Source organism: Brachycentrus maculatus, unplaced genomic scaffold (genome assembly GCF_059751285.1).
Source record: "Brachycentrus maculatus isolate JH-2025_06_01 unplaced genomic scaffold, ASM5975128v1 h1tg000216l, whole genome shotgun sequence".
NCBI lineage: Eukaryota > Metazoa > Arthropoda > Insecta > Trichoptera > Brachycentridae > Brachycentrus > Brachycentrus maculatus.
In genome coordinates, this window is record NW_028280967.1 from 638,510 (window position 1) to 660,765 (window position 22,256).

Genomic DNA, 22,256 nt, shown 5'->3' on the forward strand with positions numbered 1-22,256 from the left:
TATATGACTAAAATAGTTTATTTTCAAAACGTTAAGATTGAAATAGCTTTTCATCTATATTTTTAATGATCAAAAATAATCATAATGAATTATATCATTTCACTAATAAAATATTTGTACATCTTGTTATCTTTTTACTCAATCAGTTAAAGTGTACCCTAGCGGTTTAGGACCATTATTTTTTCATTTTAATAGTATCGTTTTCATTTTGGTTTTTTTAAAAAACATGATAAAATACTTGTGATAATTTAAAATAAATAAATTAAATACTTGTACATATTTACCTTATATCAGCAAAGGTGTAAGTGTAAGCTGCAAAGTTATAACCTGTATCCCCAGGGAAACAGTTTGGGACCGTTATGCAAGAAGCTAGTTTACTTGTGAATCATTTGATTGAAACTGCTCAGTCATTATAAAAAGTGACTAAGAACTCATTGGAACATAGAACTAAAATCATACACCTAAGTAACTTTACTGCTAACTTAGAATCAATAAAATGTATAAACTCATGCCTCTAGCGAGATAGCGGGTGTTTTTGCCTAGAATTTTCACTCATGAATTACATGAAATTATAGTAACTTTAAACATAAAGAGTAAATCCACTCACGAGTAGGCATAGGCTATGAAACTTAAAAAGTTGAAGCCTGAGTAGTGTCATGGTAAGCGGTGTTGTATATGCCGTAGCTAGTCACTTGGAAGTTAGGAAATTAAAAAAAAATTGTTTCTATTTGAATAAATATTTTATAATGATACATAAGTCATTATTACAATAATTATGAGGCGATTTTTGAAAACTTAGATCCTACTTAGTATCATACATAGACTAAGGGGAAAGTTAGTAAGTTAGGCCAGTGTTCCGCAAACTTTTTCTATTCAAGGTACACCTACCAAATTAAGAAATTTCAGAGGTGCATATTTACCATAATATGGTAACATATTTAACATATCACTCACTCCTTTCAAGAACGTCAAAAATCAAAAAACTTGATTTTTCAGGAGATCGTTTTTAAAGTTTAAAAATATAATACAATGTGTTAAAAATAACTATCAAGCCACTTATTGAACTTTTTACTGTGCAACAGATCTTTTTAGGTTTAACCTGAAGGTTTTTTTCTCCGTTTGAAAAATATTTTTAAAAAATTATAAAAAATAATTAAACAATACCTTGTATTCAAAATGCAAAAACAACACTTTCTGCCCTGTAGCGGGTAAATATTAAGTAAAAAATATGCCTCTTTTGCTGGGATATAGTACATTTTCTGGGCATTCTGAAAACATGCATCACTGAAAATTGACGATTTTTGATATATGACGTTGTTAAAAGGAGTGAGCGATATTATGTTTAATGCAAAATGTGAGCCCACTTAACTGAACACAGGCATTAAAAATTTGGAGCAATTGTGTTATTTTCACAAAACTATACTTTTTTCCGTGGCACACCAACTAATCACCACGGTACACCAGTGTGCCGCGGCACACACTTTGCGGAACAATGAGTAATTAAAAAAAAAAAACAAAAAAACAGTAAATTGAAACATTTTTTTTGTTTTTCATAATTAGCTTTGTTTTTTTTTGTTTTTCACACCATTTTGGAAATTACAGGAAAGCCGGGCCGCGCCAGCGCGCGCACAAGTCCCCGAAAGCAACTGAATCTTGTTATAGGTGCCCGCGGCTCGTCGGTCGAGCCCGCCGGCGGCGCGGAGCCGAGGGCGCTGTACCGCTCGCCCAAGCGGCGGCCGCGCTCCGCCGACCCCAAGCCGCTGGCCAACGGGCCCCTCGAGGACAAGCGGCGCCCTAGCAAGCCGAGCGGTCAGTGGAGAATATAGACTAGTCAATACCACTTAATGCTTTCGAGCGAGCAGTGCTCGGGTTGGCACATTCGGGACGTCTCGACTTTTTTGCGTTACGTAATATGAACAACCCAACTGAGCTCGATGGTCGCTATTTTACGCTTTTTATTGGAAAATCTTCTAAATTACCAAATTACGTATTATTTTTTTTAATATACATCAAATTTGACCTTTTCGCAGTGTTCGCCGATAGAGCATGTCGGCTATCCAAATTTAAAATACAGTAAAGGACATTTTTTTTGTAGTAGGTTTTTTTTGCATTTTTGGACTAAGTAGAGTCTACTTAGTCCATAAATGCAAAAAAAAACTACTACAAAAAATGTCCCTTACTGTGTTTTAAATTTGGACAGCCGATGTGTCATATCGCGCCAACCCGAGCACTGCTCGGAAGATTCGATTCATTTGCGTTATGTAATATAAACAAACCAACTGAGCTCGCCAGTTGCCATTTTACGGTTTTTATTGGAAAGTCTTCTAAATTACCAAATTACATATTATAATTTTTTTTTATTAATATAAATAAAATTTGACTTTTAAGCGGTGTTCGCCGATAGAGCATGTGCCATATCGCACCAACCCGAGCACTGCTCGGAAAATTCGATTCATTTGCGTTATGTAATATAAACAAACCAACTGAGATCGCCAGTTGCCATTTTACACTTTTTATTGGAAAATCTTCTAAATTACCAATTTCACATGTATATTTTTTTAAATATATTTTTATTATTTATACAGTTAGACTTTTTAAGCATATGTGTCGTATTACGCTAACCCGAGCACTGCTCGCGAGCTTTGACTTTTTTTACTTGTATTACATAAAATAAACCACCCAACTGAGCTCGCCAGTCGCCACATTACACTTTTTATTGAGATTTATTGGAAATTCTTCGACATATTACCAAATTTCGTATTTTTTTTTAAAGTAAGACTTTTTCAGCTAACCCGAGCACTGCTCGTGAGTTTGAAGTTATTTTCCTTACATAATATAAACAACCCTACTGAGCTCTTGCCAGTTACCACTTGATGCTTTTAACTAAGATTTATTGGATTTTTTTTCATAAATTACAGAATTTCATCATTTTTTTATAATACATAATTAGACACATATATCGCACACCTAGATCAAAACTGTATCAACTAATTTTTTTTAGATAATCACTTATTCGGATTCTACAAACGAAGACGCATATATATTAATTTATCCGATATGTCAATATCTTAAATATTCTTTAAAAAAATAGGACTATATGTTCCTTTTGGTGAATGAAAGAGCTCGATTCTCTCTGCCTACCCCTTCAGAGAAATGGCGTGATGGTTAGTTAGTCAGTTAGTATGAATTTTTTTAATGTAAATATTCTTTGATTTGCATTGTCCATTCTGTTTTCTTGTAAAAAAAAATTAAGTAAATATGACTAACCACTAAGAAAATGCTTTAAATATTAATAGTATTAAGAATATAGGAAACTTCTATTACATAAGGCGACATCACTGTACGTTGTTCGTCTCTCCTGAAAAAACAGTTTTTTTAGTTGATACTCTTTTGATCTAGGGGTGCGATATATATAATTTAAAAAAATATTTTAACACCTTAAATAAAAAATAAATTACTTGATATTTTAGGTATATTTTTGTGGAAAAAACAAAGCATTAAGTACTGAAACACATACTTGACGTATTAATGTTTTGAACAGACATTCATTGGTGAAACTGCATTTTATATGCATTAATAAAACAACAGCTTTATACTTTTTTCCACTTTATATATATATATATATATATATATATATATATATATATATATATATATATATATATATATATATATATATATATACATATATTTATATATAAATATGTAAATATATAAATATATATTCAAATATTGTATAAAGTACTAAATTTTAATACTTTTGCACAATTTTATCTTCATATATATTTCATATTATAACTTACTCTGCTTCTTTGTCTCTGTCACTATTGATTCCTGTTTTTACACAAAAAGCTTAAAGCACAAATAATGTCGTAAAGCCAATATTTTCTTGCCAATAATATTCTTATGTAATTTTTATATCTATTATTTTTATGAGCTCTCATGATATAGAGAATTTTTGTTGGTAAAATTATACCAAATAAACACACCAAATTAAAATATACTGCCTTGTTACTGGTCAGTACGTATAAAACCATAACTGTTCACCAAATTACAATACAATACTTCATTCTATCTTACATTTTTTTAAAAACTTTTTATCACATTTTATTCTTATATAAGTGTAATTAATAAAATATCTAGTGTACGTTCTTCTTGTTTTTTTTTTAAATAGATAAATCATAAGAAAAAAATATAATATGCAAGTTCGTTAAAAATATAAATAAAATAAACTTTTATATATGACATAGAAAAATTATAACTAAATAATGTTGAAAAATTTACTCATATTTCAAATATAGTATAATTTATGATCTTAGTTATATTTTTATGTACAGATATATATATATATATATATATATATATATATATATATATATATATATATATATATATATATATATATATATATATATATATATATATATATATATATATATATATATATATATATATATATATAAATATATATATATATATATATATATATATATATATATATATATATATATATATATATATATATATATATATATATATATATATATGTATATATATATGTATATATATATTTATATATATTTATATATATATATATATATATATATATATATATATATATATATATATATATATATATATATATATATATATATATATATATATATATATTTATATATATACATATATATGTGTATATATATATATATATATATATATATATATATATATATATATCGCCTTCGTAGTGTAATGGTCAGCACGCTCGTCTACCGTTCTGGAGGTCCCGGGTTCGATTTCAATATAAGTGATTTTTTCACTGTACTATTTATTCAATATTACCCTGGACTGGTACCTGAAGCGGAAGGCTGATCACCTTTCCTTCATGTGTAAACGATCAAAATAACACTGCGTTTGTATTACGCAGTGCCCTATGCACCATTGGGGTGCGGATAAGGGTTTTATTATTTTATTATTATTATATATATATATATATATATATATATATTATATATATATATATATATATATATACATACATATATATATATATATTATATATATATAGTATTTAGTATGTGTTTAGCTCTGTCATATTTATTTTCATATCGTGTTAGATATTACATAATACTATATTTTCATTCTTAATTGCACATCATATCGCACAAGATACATATATGTACATATATATATATTCAAATAATATCCCAAAATTCATCATGGCACCGGAGTTCAATCATTTCGCCATTCGAGCTAAGTATGTAAATTTAATCCAGGATTCGGACTTTGCATACAAATAATAAGAGTCTCTGCTTAGTAAAAGCTTTCCTTATTCCAACATAGATGGCTGTTGTGAACTCACACGCACTGTGTCACGAGATCAATATACCTAGGAGTTCCAAAAAAATATTTGTATGATTGTCAATCATGGGTAGAATTGGTGAATGTTACACGTCTGCAAAGTGATCACTTAACCAAGCCTGTAACGGTCCTAGGCCCTGTTAATACCAAGATTTCTTTTTCTTTTTCATCTATGTTGAGATGTCGAAAAAAATAAGATGGTAAATTTTGGGACACTGTTTTACTAAATTGGGAAACTGTACACTTTTAGTAGAATCATGTACAACCACTTTTATGTAGGAACCACATTTTCACATTAACTGTGCGATATTTTATTTCTGTGCTAGATTTAATTTCATGTTAGTAATAATAGTCCTTAAGCACACTTCACAAAGGGTAGAAAATGCCTTGAATAAAATTCTACTATATGAAAAAAAAAACACATTTTATTTCATCTCATTTCATCTTCCTTCATCCTCATCTGTCAAACATTTTGAAAATATATTTAAAAAATATTAAAATATATAATAAATAATATTTTTATAAGTACGTAAAAAACACCCTGTATATTAAACACACATGTCGCTCACTCCTTTCAACAACGTCATAAATAAAAAAAACTTGATTTTTCAAGAAATAGTTTTTAAAGTTTAAAAATATAATATAATGTTTTAAAAATAAATATCAATCCACTTATTGAACTTTTTACTGTGCAACAGATATTTTTAGGTAAAACCTGAATGTTTTTTCTCCATTTGAAAAATATTAAGTTTATTTTAAAAAAATAATTATACCTTTTCTTCAAAATGCAAAAACAACACTTTCTGCCCAGTAGCGGGTAAATATTAAGCTAAAAATATGCCGCTTTTGCTGGGATATAATACATTTTCTGGACATTCCGAAAACATACACAACTGAAAATTGACGTTTTTTGATTTATGACGTTCTTGAAAGGAGTGAGCGCTGTGAATAATAGTACATACCCAGAAAAAATCATAAAATAATTGTAAAATTAAATTACCTTAAAACGTTATTTTTTAGTATATTTTCAAAATGTTTATCATTCAAATAGCTTAATAATTTATTTTGAACTGACTCATGGTTGAAATACGCTACAAAAATATTGCCAAGTCACAATTGAAGGAAAACTTTTTATGCGATTTTTAGTTATTCTTCTAATCCCTTATTCTTTAGCCCTTAGTCCTACACTGCTAGATATAGCCGTAATCTACATTTACCTCTTTCAAAATGGAATTCTTTGTTCTTCCGCAGTCCAAGGAATTTGGAGCATACGTCTCCAACACTACATCTCGCTGGCATAGATTCTTTACCATTCACAGATTTTTAGCCCGTAAAAAAAGCTTTAAGGCCGCTTGTACAGTACACAGAATTTTACCGTACGGCAGTCCGGTTTTGAAAAATGAAAGCGACTACGACAGTTTAGCGTGGTCGAATTTACGCGAAACGTGTTCACGCACCGATCCGAAGAAAAATGGAAAAAAGCACAAGCCAATCCAAGTCAATCCGTTTTACATGCTAACTGACGTGCTGGACGGTAAAATTCTGTGTAATTCCGTGTAGTGCACAAACGCCCAACTAACCCAAACATAAACTTGTTATTATTTCTTGAATGTTTTTCGCAGATACTTTGTGGCACATTTTATAAACTTTATATAATAAAACAACTTTTTTTTAACCACTTTTTATTGGTACACTTTATTCAATTGGTTTCGACAAAAACCTTGTCATCATCATGGTTTATGTACTAAATTCTAAAACATTTAAATACTCATAGTTATTTACCCTTCCATTAACTTAGTACGTGGAAGATTTTGGTAAGGGAAGGGAGTATTTAAATGTTTTAGAATTTAGAACATAAACCCTGATGATGACAAGGTTCTTGTCGAAACCGTTTGGAGTATTTAAATGTTTTAGAATTTAGAACATAAACCTTGATGATGACAAGGTTCTTGTCGAAACCGTTTGGATAAAGTGTACCAATAAAAAGTGGTTAAAACAAATTTGTCTTATTTTATAAAATTTGTCATTATTTATTTTTAACAGCTTCCAAATGTGGCATGATATATTTTGTAGCGTAATTTAATTTAGTTAATTGGTTTCTCATAAGAAAATATTTTTTGGTGGTACGACATTTAACAGTTTTGAAGATATAAGACTCATTATATTTACAAATGATGGACACCCAAAAATTAACCATCACATCATCATCATCAAATAGTTTTGCACACTGTTTCCATTCATCACGCACAATATTGTATATAATATTTATATAATTCAAAATAAATCAATTGCAAAACTGTGATTTCAAAAATAAAACACAAATAATATATTTACTATCAGTTATTTTTTAAAATAATTTGACAGCTTCAAATTTACATTTTGTATATGATAACAGCTTACCCACGCTTTTTTTATTCTCCTGCTTGATATCTACAAAATTAGCACCTCTAACTGTCTTTTCTGTAGTAATAAGTACCAACCTAACCTAAAAAAATCAAACCTAAATTAACCCAACCAAAACTATTGTGACACATTTTATTTGTAGCCTCTGCTGTTATTTCTATTGTACCCAACCTTATCATAACTTAATCGTTTTCCATGTAAATACTTCAATCTAATCCAATTTTTATTGTTATTTTTCGTATAAAGTACATAATCTTACCTAATCCAACCTCAAACTACAAAATTAGCACCTCAAACTGTATTTTCTGTAGTCATAAGTACCTAACCTAACCTAACCTAACCAAACTTTTGTGACTCATTTTACACGGCCTCTGCTTTTAGTTGTACTGTACCCAACCTTATCATTAGGTACTTTATCATTTTCCATATAAATACTTCAATCTAATCCAATTTTTACTGTTATTTTCGTATAAAGTACATAACCTTACCTAATCCAACTTACTTTTTAACTACAATATTGGCTGTTCGCTATTTTCTCGGTAAGTACTTCAACCCCCAGCCCAGTTGGCCATTTTATATCACAAACTTCAAGAATAGTAGACAATTTACACTACTTTTCTGTAAAAAAAGTACTAAACTCAACATCTCCCAAATTATCAACTAATCATCCCTCTCTCGTCAACTGCAATATTGATTCCTCACACTATATAGTCTGTTCAAAGTTATTTTACCTCTAGTTTTTATTATTTTTTTAAAATTATTTTTACTGCCAAACAAATAATTTTAAAAAATGTTCACACTTATTTTACCTCTAGTTTTTTTTTTATATTTTTAATTTTTTCAAATTATTTATACTGCCAATTATTTTGTCCGCCTCTGTAATGTAATGGTCAGCACGCTCGGCTACCGTTCTGGAGGTCCCGGGTTGGATTCCCAGGGGGAGTCAAATAAATATAAGTGATTTTTTTCATTGTAATATTTATTCAATATTACCCTGGACTGGTACCTGAAGCGGAGAGCTGATCACCTTTCCTTCGTGTGTAAACGATCAAGATAACACTGTGTTCATATGAAGCAGTGCCCTATGCACCATTGGGGTGCGGATAAGGGTTTAATTATTATTATTATACTGCCAAATCAATAATTTCACAAAAAACAGAGGTAAAATAACTGTGAACGGACTGCACCATATTTTCTGCAATAACTACCAACAAAACAAACATAATATCCTATTTTCCCGCCATGATATAATTTTATATATCTAATTAACACAGTATTTCTAACCTGATCCAACCTAATTAAACCAACCCAGTGTATTTTCTCACTTATTAACTGCAGTGATCACTATCCCTTCTTTATTTTGTGCAGTAATCAGCAAATACAACTAGTTTCAAATACACTGATTTTATTGTTGAAAGTACCTAACCTAACATTACCCTACCCAACCTAACCTAGTGTATTTTCCCGCTTATTTACTACAACGTTGGCTATTCCACCTTGTGTAGTTATCACCAGACCAAACCTGATATTATATTTTTCCACCATGTTATACTTTACTACACTGACTTTTTGTTGAAAGTACCTAACCAAACCTTACCCTACCCAGCCTAACATAGTGTATTTTCCCGCTTATTTACTACAATGTTGGATATTTCACCTTGTGCAGTTATCACCAAATCAAACTTGTATAATATTTTTCCACCATGTTTTACTTTACTACAATACACTGACTTTTTGTTGAAAGTACCTAACCTAACCTTACCCAACCCAACCTAGTGTATTCTCCCGCTTATTAACTACAATGTTGGCTATTCCACACTGTTTCTACTGTAGGGTTGGCGCTAAATCAGGCTAATAAATACACTCCGTCCACGGAAGGCGCTGCCATAGAGAGAAAACCGTACCAAAACGCCTCACCGAAAAGGAAAAATAAATTCAAAGTTGGGATCGTCATAGGTTCGTAAGACCGCCCCAGGGCGGTTGGAATTGGTTTTAAAAATCACGTAGTGTTCAAAATTTTAGCTACACCGTGAAAATTGATTAGTTTATTTTGAGTTTTTTTTAGTTGTTTACTAAAAAATTAAATAAAAACACGTTTGGATTGCTAGACATATCACCAAAATAAAAAAAATAATTTAAAATATTCTAAAAATTGTTAATTCTATATATTTTGGCTACAGCGTTTGACTACAATGCAGGAGGTTTTATTTTGAGTTCTTTTTATTTATTCAATAAAAACAAAAAAAAAACTAAACACGTTTGGATCGCTAGACATATCACCAAAAAAATACACTTTATAAATACTAAAAAAACATTATTAACTCTATATTTTATATTTTGGGTTACCGCGTTTAACTTTCATGATGGAGGTCCCGGATTCAATGCCCGGGAGAGTCGAAATAATTTTTTTTTTCACTCGTTTATTTATTTTATACTACCCCGGACTGGTACATGAAGTGCAGGACTGATCATCGTGCCTTCGTTTAATAAACGATCAAATTAACATGTTTGTGGAGTGCCCTATGCACCATTGGGTGCGGATAAGGGTCAGTAGTAGTACATTTGTACAGTTTTTTGTCAGATACTATTTTTTAAAATTTTATAACGTTTTATTGACTGAATCACAAAATGGTAAAAAATTGCAATATTTACAAATACGAGTGTAATACAAGATAAATTAAACAATTTTCGCAGTTCGCAACTGCGTCGAAAACCCAAAAGAATAATAATAACAAAAAATAAACTTACCATAAATCGATTGGCTTGGTATTACATAAAAAAATAATTTTAAAATTTAATAAATTTTTAAAAAAAAGATTTTTTTAAGATAATGCAACAGTTTTAGTACAGTTGAAAAAATGTTTTGTTTTGAAAAAATAGTTTTAGTACAGTTGAAATGTTTTCTTTATACGTTAAAATATATAAAAGTATATAAATTCATTTCTTAATAACTGTCGCTTTGTTTTAATAATAATTTTGCTTAAAAATTATTGTTATAAAATCTTAAATTATAAAGTACTAAACAAATACTTAACAAAAATAAATAAATATATCAATCTGTGAATGGGCAGTGAATATTAAATTAGTATGTATAAAAAAATCAATAATATTACGACCTTTATTAATTAATGTATTAAATATTTTCCATTTGAATATCAACACCTCAAAAAATACTAATTAAATATTCCTTGCTTTTTTCATAAAATAAAAACAATTCAGTAGAAAATCTCAAACGTCTAGAGAAAGTCTTCATTTGGCTTGCATGCATTGCTTGAACATTAATCATTTCATTTTTTTCATCATTCTGTTTCTAATGCAAGGTAAGTGTCTTTTCTAAATGTTGTGATTGTGATTTTTTTTTGTAGTTGAAATTTTTTGTTGTTGTTTTTTTGTTGACATTACGCTCCTGCAATCCAGAGACGTACTCAGAGGAGAGCTTTGGCAGTTAATTTTTTTTTAAATATAAAAAAAAATTATATCCCATGTAGTCAATTAAAAATAATAAGTCAATTTAAGAGTATTTATCAAGACATTTTTTCATGTATAAAATTTTTTAATCCTAGACTGATTTCCTTGCCTTAATATAATAAATGGTCAAGTTAATACAGTGTACATTCAATCCGATGCCCTATACACTATTAGTTCCGAATAGGGATCAGACAAATAAAAATTGAAAAATCGTAAAAAAATATCATGGATATAGAAACAATAAGAAATTTGTAATTTAATAACATTTAAAATTAAATGACGAAATAAAATATAACACAATACAATATCAGAGCAAAAAATATATAAAACTATTTGTGGAATGACTTTCAAACGCCTCTAGCATTTATTTACCCTTAATAACTAAACATTCGTCTGGCGGATTACGCAATTAAAAACGTGAAATTTATCAAAAGTATTTATAAAAAATAGGAACCGGTTACATGGCACTTAAGCTTGGTTTATTAGGAATGAATGTAAGATACATTTAACAATAAATCACTTTTCCGCACAGCTACTACACATGTCAATATTGTGCGATCCACGAATGGCACTGTATCTACAAATATAGTTTAGTTATCTAGGGTTAATCCATCAAATGTCAAAGTCTCTCTCTCTAAAAATTTTTTGCCGAAAAATTTCCAACCCATTTCATCCGTTTTCTGTCAAAAAATTGACATGATTTCGGGTTAAATGGATGGTTTTAGTTCACATATACCTTCTCTATCCTTAATATCCTACTTACAGACAAGCCTCTAAAAACAAGATACGTTGTGGGTTATTCCATTAAAGTTTTTAAATAAATCAAAAAAACCTAAACGATTAGTGAAATAAGACAAAGCAACTTATATAAAACAGCAAAGAAAAAAGAGAAAATAATTTTCACTTTAAATAAGTACTTTGCTGTACCTGATCAGCCAAGCTGGGGGCAATTATACTGTCACAAAAAATAAGTGCCAGCATTTTCTTTCGTACCGGTTTTTAAAAAAAAATATTTTAAGTATACAACGTACTAATCTCGCGCTATCTTCTTTTTACTTGTACCTGACGGGCATCTATCTCTTATATGTATTTTGTACCTGTTATGTTTTATGTCGTTCATCTCTCTAGCGGACGAATTGAGAAAAAATACTAATGCACCCTTAATGCGCACGAAAATGGATTAAAATCGGTTAATCGAAAACAATAGCTAGCTGTCTTTAAGCTTATGCGTCAGTTCGTTTAGTGTCGATGTCGCACAGACTACTTACTACATATATACAGACGCTCAACTCCTTGAGGGTTTCCTTAGTCATCTGATTGAAGAATGAACGACATAAAACTTTTTTTTATAATACTTTATACGATACTGTATTTTTTTTTATGAACGCCTCACTTAGCATTGCCCGTGACGAGACGTTCATTTCCATTATTTAAAAAAATATCAGAGAATATATAAATACTCGTATTTCTAGATAATACAGCACAAAATAACGTAAATTGATATAAACAAAATTATAAAAAAAAATATTACACATTGTACGAAAAAAAGAGAAAGACACCCGTCGGGTACTTGTGCATAGAGGATAGAACGATGATTAGTACGTCGTATACCTGTAAAAATAATAAAATTCGGGCGATTATTTCTTGCGACAGTATTATCCCACCCTGTCTTTTGATAGTTGCGCCATTGTGTGGCATTCTCAGCGCAGGGTGGGTTGGCATTTGTTGGTTTGGCGGTTCCAGATGACGACGCCATCCCGCTGCGGTCGGGCTCGGCGTTCCGCGACCATCGCGGCGCGCTGCTGGACGACTCGCCGGTGGTGAAGTCGCCGCCCGAGCCGACGCGGGTCAAGTCGCCCGAGCAGATGAACATGAGGTCGCCGGACCCGGTCAACTGGACGGTGCCGCTCGACACGGGCAAGACGTTCACCGTCACGCAGAACGTCAAGAGCGGTAAGAACGGCTTCTGACAAAATTGGCGAAAATACCGCGCAGTACACTTATCTCTATATTTGGGAAGGCGCCACTGTTGCCATTATTATTATTCTTCTTCTTCTAGGGATTAGCCTCCTACGATGTTGACTACCAGCTCGGCTGTCCAAACTCAAAACACAGTAGGGGACATTCTTTGTAGTACTTTTTTTTGCATTTTTGGACTAAGTAGATTCTACTTAGTCCAAAAATGTAATAAACACGTACTACAAAAAAATCCCTAACTGTGTTTTAAGTTTGGACAGCCGAGCTGTCAATCCATCTCTTTGGTGGTCTTCCCGGGGGTCTACTTTGGGGTTGGCCGTGCAGTGCAATGTCCCCACATAGAATCATCCAGACTCGGGAGAGTCTGGATGATTCTATTCTCCTCACATGCGCATATCATTGTCTTTTTTGTTGTGTTCCCCACTTTGACGACGTCTTGGATCTCGCATATTTCTCTTATCCTGGTGTTCCTCATTCTGTCTCGAAGACTCTTGTCAGATATGCTCCTTAGAGTCTTCGTGTCCGACACTCTTAGCGCGTTTTTCGTTACTGCGGTGTCCGCTCTACATTCAATCCTATATATTGGTTGCACACAAGTTTTAAATATTTTAATTTTGTTGCCGATCTTCATGTCAGGGTTTTTTCCATATGGAATTAAGAATGAAGAAGTGCTAATGTTAATCGTGGAACCTATATATTTTAAAGTTCCCAGTCGAATCACAAGAGCAATTGACAACTTTCAAGCGTTTTCCAAGAGTAGAACTCTAAACAAGATTCCTATATACTTATCGTTCATCAAAATTGTGTCATGATCGATATGAGGATTTCGATATGATCGTTTCGATATTGTCAGTGCTGAGGTCATTTAACATTGTAAGTGATGTGAAAACTTATGTGTAAAATGATATAAAAAATTGAACTAATTTCAGTTGGTCTGTATGGCCGAAGTCAATGAAGAAAATGGCGCATCCACCAACTTTAGAAATGAGTCTGTCTTACTGCAATGTACTCGTATATATAATAACATTGCCTTAATTTCCAGACGATTTGATCAAGCGCCCAGGGTCCGACTTCAGGGGTGGCTGGGGCGGAGACGACACTCACTCCGCCTCGTTCTCGGCCCCCCTAGAGCCGACCGAAGGCCACAGCAAGGCCCAGCAAGGTACGCCAACTGAAATGAAAGCAGTCACAATCGCCAGCCAACAGAGCACAGCATAAAATACCACCGTCATGCTCAAAGCAGGAAACAAAGCCACCTAGATAAACAAAGCGAAAACACACTGAACGACCGAAAAAACCGGCTGGCGCAACCTTTGGAGAAGATATCATTTCTATCGCAACGTTAATAGTCGAACGCAGCATTGTTTTGGCGGTTTTGTTTTATAAGTTACGTAGGCATTGGATTTAATTTGCGATGATGGCAAAATTGAACCCCGCAGACGGTTCGAGAATCATTTTACACAGAGTTTTTTAATTTGGCAAGAAGCTTTTGATGCAGTATTTTTGAATCATTGTGGCAACACCTTCACCGTACCTACACGAACATACGTATTGTTATTTTTTGCTGTTTTATTACTTATTGTTTAACTTGGCTTTTAGAGCTATTTGGAAGTGAGTTCTCAGTTTATTTCGGCTTTAGTTTTATATTTTTGTTGTATACTTAAACGACTTCCTTATCAATGCTGTAAATAGTTAGTTTTATACGTATTAAACTTGATTAAGATTTGATGTTAGAGTAGGATATTATGAAAATAAAGTAGTTAAATGTTTAACCTATCCTTAAATACATAAAATTTTATATAAAAATCTTTTTTTAAGTAATATCGTAACGAATTTAAAAAGTGCGACCAAATTGTTTCACTATCTCGAGTTCAATGTATTTTCAATTCAATTCATTCATCAATCTAGTCAAATTATCATCAGTTTTTATTTTAAACTTTCGTATAAATTTCCTCACTAGCGATTGAATTTTCATAGTTAGGTATACTCGGTTTGGGGCAGAATATAAGAGGGATGTTTTATAATTACATTGTATTTTGAGATCGAATTATATAAGAATGGTGCTTGCAAATGAATGAAACATATATCTAACTAATACATTATTAGAAATATTTTTTTATTAGGTGCAATGGGGGTTTTCTTTTTTGGTGGTAGAAAATTAATTTAATTTTTCTTTATTTAAAAAGATTATGTAATTTTAATGTATGTTTAGAACACCCTAGAAAGAAATCAAATAAAATTATATTTAATTTCATTACAAAGATTCATCGCATTCATATTAATGCACCCAATCCATTTTTATCATAAGTTTGCCAAAAAGTAGTTTTACTAGATTAGCATATCAAAATATCTTATTGATCAAGTCCCTACTTACGCAGAATTGGATTTTTTGTAAGCTATTCGCTACTATGTATATCCGTTAGTGTTAAAATTAAAGTGAAATCTAAAGATTATATCGCTCACTCCTTTCAAGAACGTCATAAATCAAAAAACTTGATTTTTCAGGAGAACGTTTATAAAGTTTAAAAATATAGCACAATGTATTAAAAATAAATATCAAGCCACTTATTGAACTTTTTACTGTACAACAGATCTTTTTAGGTAAAACCTGAAGGTTTTTTCTCCATTTAAAAAATATTTAGTATATTTAAAAAAATAAACAATACATTTTCTTTGAAATGCAAAAACAACATTTTCTGCCCTGTAGCGGGTAAATTTTAAATTAAAAATATGCATTCCGAAAACATGCACAACTGAAAATTATCGATTTTTGATATTTGACGTTGTTTTGCATTTTTGGACTAAGTAGAATCTACTTAGTCCAAAAATGCAAAAAAAAAGTACTACAAAAAAGGCCCTTACTGTGTTTTGAGTTTGGACAGCCGAGCTGTCAGTCACTGTATTTAAACTTTTAACATTAACGGACAAGTAGCAGAATAGCTCCAAATTTGCCCTTAAATATTCGATTAGATCGCATGACTATCTATCTCTTTACTTCTTGCACTGTTCTATCTATTTTACTGTCACGATGATTATTTTTTGTTTTGGTTTTGTTTTGGCTTCGTTGATCTATTTAGTTAATGTTACCTTGAACACGATACATTTTCAGAAGTGGCTTCGGTACACCGGTCCCCGACTGCCAGCCACAGTAAAGATGTTACTCCTCCCAAATCCGTAGAGATATCTCAAAGACCGAACGTTACGAATTTTAAGCACGCCAAAACTCCGACAAGTCCACCGAGCCTAACCCCGATAGACGAAATGAAAGTTCTAGACGTAACTAAGCCCGTTTTGAACGGAGGAGGGTCCTCTAGCTCCGACACGCACCCTTCTCCGGTCGTCGAAGCCCGACTGGCGGGGCCCCAGATGGCCCCGGACGACTCCTCGTTCGAGATGGCCAATTTGATCAAAACCGCCAAATCTCCAGACAACTTCAAGCCGCTGGAGGCCACGCAAAAGAGCCACGGAGTAGACACTTCGGTAGTCTCCCCCAATAGCCAAGCCTCGATCGCAGCCGAGGTCCTAGAAAAGGCCAGGACGAGATTCGACCAGTTCTGGGGGAAAAAGGACGGCGGCAACGACAGCGTTTAAGGCGGACGCCATTTAGGAAAACGCTTTCAACGTAGGGAATTTTATTTGTACTACGACCGAGATGTGGAGAATGTATTCGATTACGAGTCGATAAGTAATCGATAAAGATGCCTGTTAGATATTATGTAAGATAGAGCAGATTTATTGTGAAGAGATTTTTAATGATCATTTGTATCACTCGTTTTTGATAATTATTGGTGCTGCAGATGATATGCAAATCTTTGGATCTAATTTTGAACGTCAAATTTAATCTGAAGGAGCAACTAACTAGACACCTCGTGTGAAATCCTCTCAGATAAAAGCACAAACAGGGTTTAACGAATAACGAGAAACCATTAATATCCCGAATACTGATTTATATCAAACCTCGAGATAAACGTAGCTTTATACAAAATATATCATAACCCTGTCTTTGTAGCTTCCGATGAACACTGACGTCTATTTGAAATTGGCATTAAAGATTTGCAAATCATAAAATAGAGGGTTTGGTGAGCTTGAGAATATTGGCAAAAAATGTCAAAACTTTGTATGAAAACTCAGATCTAGATAACTAACTAGTCCTGTTACTATTGCTATTATGATAATTATTATACACCTTGAACATTTATATTTTACACAACGTGCTAGACAAATAAATTTGCAATCACCGTAATGAGATTTGATTGATGTGCTTTGTCTATAACCCACCCAAAAATGTCAACATTCTAACGTTTTTTAAGATTAAAAATATGTAATTACATAAAATCCTTTTACCTCGACAAAACCCAAAGAATAAAATTTGCTGTCCATGTATTTTATGTTAAGATTACAATTAGTAATGATTTTCAGAGGGTGTACATAAAAATGCATTTTTAATTATTGATTTGACATTTCAGCTGTTCCTTCGACGCCATTTTGAAAATATCACACGGGCATTGTACAATACAGTGCAACCGATTCATAAATGCAACTCAAATCGACGGACTTATCTGTAGAATTGGCGGGGGCGCCAGTATCGCTTTCGGTTTTGATTCAATAATCAAAATCTACATAGGTATACATATTATGCCTGCCTGTACATATTTGTGAAAAGGAATTTAGTTCCCTTTTTACCCGTTCTACTGATAAGTTTGTCGAAAGATAAGAGTTATACTAAATCTTCTATGCATAAATGTACGAAAATATTGTAGTTCAATTGCTGACCACCTCCGCAAATCAATTTGTCGTGGAGTTATAATATTCGTACGTAAATACTGGACCCACAATGGGTTACATCAAGTTTTTTAAAATTAATTTTCAATGCTTCTTCGCCTCTCTTGAGATATTTATAAAAATCTTGAGTAATATTATGTTTTTTTAATGTAAATATGTTACTATCTAATAAAATACTTAATGTTGTTTTGGTGTACGCTTATTAGGCTTGATGTTATTGAGTATTTCGTTCAATACAACACAGACCAATGTGTAAAGAGGACATTAAATGTCTAAAGTCCTGTTAGTTTGCTTGTAATGACAACATTGATAGGTTAAAGAAATGCGTTTCATTGACTGATTGACGTTAAGAAAAAAAAACTATAATTGGATTTGTCAGGATTGGAAATATAAGATGAAGTGTGCATGTGCTAATAGTTGAGAGTGTAAAGTTTTAATTTAGTTATCAAATAATGACTAGAACTTTTTGTTTGTTATCCTAGCTTTATAATTGGAAACAATTTATTGTAAAGAATTTATGCTTTTTAAACATTTGATGGAGTTTAATGAGATAGTTAGCGTTTATGTAAATGTTACAACCCTGCCATAAATGTGTCGTTTCAAGTTTTTGAAATGAATGACGTTTGCGCTTTCTTATTGGCAGAAATGATGTGAATTTTGATGGATGCAATCTTTATCCCAGGTATCCTTCATATTTTAGATATGACGTAAAACAGTTGTAAAATATATGTTCATTTTGTTGACTATCAAAACTTCTTGAATATCGTGCCGGTGTAAAATATGACCTAAAATAGTACATATGTGGTGTCATTGATGGCGGATGCCTAATCGCAGAGCCCGATATTATTATGCTTCAAATTATGCACACCAAAAAGATTTTCCACATATGGAAAGTACGATCAAATCATTATTATATGAACACTTACGGAATATTTACGCACCATATTGACATACTGTCAATCACAAAAACATTTTGACAAAATTTTAGTAAAAGTGAAAATAATGTCAAGTGTGAATGGCACAATAAACTATTACGATATTATACGAATTTCTGGCAAATGTTTCAACTAAATTTTTAAGTTTGACTTAGTGGCAAAATAACCCTCGTTGGCATATATTTATTCCATACACCTACATTTTATATTCTGCTTAAATATTAGTGTATGGTCATGAATCTTAATAAATATTCCAAATTCCCTTATTATTTTTTAAAGGAATATCATAAATAAATTACTAGCTACCACAGATATTTTTTGTTCATTTTAAACTTATTTTATAAAAACAAATTATTAAAAATAAATATTCGAAGGTTTGACGTCTTTATAATACACGTTTAGATAATACGTTGAATCATTTATAATATTTATTAAAAGAAAAAGAAGTTCCTAAAAATTAAAATCGTTTTTTTATAAATATGTAATACAAATTTTTGATCAGTGAAGTTAACTTTTGAGATTGTTGAAATTTGATATTTGTCATATTGAAAAAAATCTGTAAATTAAATTCTCGAAACATTTTAGTGCCACTATTTTTTTTACAGTGGGATGTCAAAAATTCTATTTATTTCAAATGTTTTGCAGTATTTTCAACCAAAATTATATATAAAAAAATTAAAACCCTATAATGTGAACGCACAAATAGCCTAGATTCTATAATTTACTTTTTTTAATTTTTTTTTTGCATTATTTTAAATATTTATTGCCGTACACTTGTGTATCGTGTTTTAAAATAAAATATTTAAACGAGTAACAGTCCTTTTTTATTAGATGACCGCGAATAAATGTATATTTTGTGACAAGAAATTCATAAAAAAATAAACAAATTGTCGTTCTAATTTTAAGTTATGTTTTTTCTTCCTTAATATAAAAATGTCGAGTAATTCCAATTCAAAAATTATTCCATTATTTTTTCACTAATTTAATAACGAGTAATTTAAAAATTAAAAACTTTTTCGTTAAAACTCGTTAAAAAAAATTAAATTTACTAAGTTTTACGAATATGTAGGTAAAAAGAATCGTACTCCGTAAATGTTAAATCCTAAAAGCTATATATTTTTAATTTTCATGCATAAATCACTTCCATATTTCGTGAAAAATATATCTTGAAAATTTACGCATTTTGGAACTGCAAAAATATATATGTATATTGTATGTAATGTGATAAATTTAGTTATTTTAATGCTGTGAATTTATGATATTTACATATATGTATTGTTTTATATTGCTTAAAAATTATAACAGCATGCTGAGATGGTTGGATGTGATGATGAAGTGATTCGCCGGGAATGTAATGTAAAAATAAAACAGCGTTATTCTATCAAGAGTTCAAGATGATAATAAGGTTAGGTTAGAATCATAAATCGTAGATGATGCCTGGATTTATCCTTCAAAATGTACCTTAAATAATATATATTACAAAATAAAATAAACGCAAATCACTGCCTGATCTTAAGTCGTTATCAAATTTGCAATTAAACATTTATAAAACTTTCATACGATATCTAGATGTTTCGTTTCGATTGATATAATATTATATAATGGCCTGTAAGTTACTTTAGGCGATGTGGACGATTTAAACGAGTAAAATTCTCATTAAAAGATGGGTTCGTGAAGCGCAACAAAATAAAAATAAAAATGTATCCACTAAATTCGATATTTTCCGCTTCGCCTCGATGCGCAAGTTAAAAAAATATTACGTTCACTCAGCTTCAATCTGATGACTTATTATTTTCTAGGCATCGATATTCTAGATTTGATAAATTATTAAGAAATTTTGCAAGAAACATCAAAAGATATTTTTCGAGGCCAATTATAGCGTAAAATAATTCTGTCCATTTTGAAGATAAACAGAACAAGTTTTTAAATTAGGAGATATTCATAAAACTCTTCGTCCATAATTCTCGCTATACAAACGCCACTTTTGCCATTACTATCCGTATTCTATAATATTTTGCTACTTATAAAATATACAAGATATACATTCGTTTATCGAGTAGATTTCTGACAATTTTGTACGGAAATAACGTCACACGAATAAGCCTAAGAATTTAAAAGAAAAATGGTAGCATTTAACATAATTCAAACTCAATAACCAAAATAAATCAATGAATAGATCAAGTGAAAAGTTTATGTACAAGTACCTACCTTAAATATGTTTATCCTATTCATGCGAGTATTTTTTTTTTGTTTTAACATATCCCAATAACCATAAAATAACATTAGCTATATAAGCAAAGTGGAAAGTTTATATTTATATTTACTAAATAACTTTTTTTTTTAAATCTTAAGTATGCAGGTCTTATTTTTCTGTTACTTTCCAATATACTCCAACAAAAATATGCTAAAATTAAAAATAATTAATTGCTGTATGAGCATTCCAACAAAACTCATTAAAAATATAAACAAAATATTTTATACGGTTCAAATAATCATTACTAGAAAAATAAAATATCAAATGATTGAATTACGTATTATAATACTCATTTCGTTAAAAGTTACTTCTTGCATTTTTTCTCGTTCAATTAACTAATCAGTACTAAGAACCGTTCTGACAGTACCTACGCAATTTTCATTTGCGTTCATTTCAAATCGGGAATGAAAAGAGTGTTTAGAAGGATATTTATTGTTTTTGAATGCTATTTTGTATCTTCATAATGTTTTCATTAAAAAAAAATCGAATCGCAGAATGAATGAGCAATCTGATAATTATATTGTACAATTGTTACGTGAAATTGTAAAGAATAACTATCCCAAAGCATGTTATTTACGAACGCGTTGAACATGTCATAGTTTATACAGGCAAGGTTTCTAAAACCGACGCGACGTTTTTCAATGGATTATTTATTTAATTTACAAACATCTCCACTTGTTTAAAGTTAAGTGTTCATTAGAGCTATTTATTAAGTCTTTCAGTATATGTGATGAAACTGAATGAGTTGTCTTCACTGAGCATGTCATGAGCTTTCTATAAAATTGTATTTATTATTGAGGAAATAAACTAATAATCAATTAAAATATTGTATGTATTTATTCCTGTTTTGTTTATTTGTCCAGTATATTTTGTTTTTAAAACAATATTATTTGTTTAATTTAGTTACATTTTTTATACAATCTTATAAAATTTATATACTTTTCTACTTAATACAATCTTATAATTTTAGTTGCTCTGAATCTCTTTTAAAAAGTGGCTGAGCTCTTGTGGTTGGAGAGGGACTTTTTTCTCCTTTTTTTAATAGTGACATGATATAAATCAATAAGCCTTAAAAA

At 30.8% G+C, this 22,256-nt stretch overlaps 1 protein-coding gene across 5 annotated transcripts in view; it reads left to right on the plus strand.

Annotated features, from left to right (window-relative positions):
• LOC148306962 (uncharacterized) overlaps positions 1 to 22,004 on the plus strand; it is an 89,139-nt gene extending 67,135 nt beyond the window's left edge. For 2 of the 5 annotated variants that reach the window (XM_088264125.1, XM_088264128.1), the window contains exons 11-15: positions 1,603 to 1,809; positions 9,598 to 9,720; positions 12,976 to 13,185; positions 14,252 to 14,371; positions 16,319 to 22,004. In XM_088264125.1, the coding sequence (XP_088120251.1) occupies positions 1,603 to 1,809; positions 9,598 to 9,720; positions 12,976 to 13,185; positions 14,252 to 14,371; positions 16,319 to 16,800 (1,142 nt within the window). In that variant the 3' untranslated portion in view covers positions 16,801 to 22,004. The remainder of the gene's footprint in view (positions 1 to 1,602; positions 1,810 to 9,597; positions 9,721 to 12,975; positions 13,186 to 14,251; positions 14,372 to 16,318) is intronic. The other 3 variants (XM_088264126.1, XM_088264127.1, XM_088264129.1) reach the window with 3 other exon arrangements.
• The last annotated feature ends 252 nt before the right edge of the window (positions 22,005 to 22,256 follow it).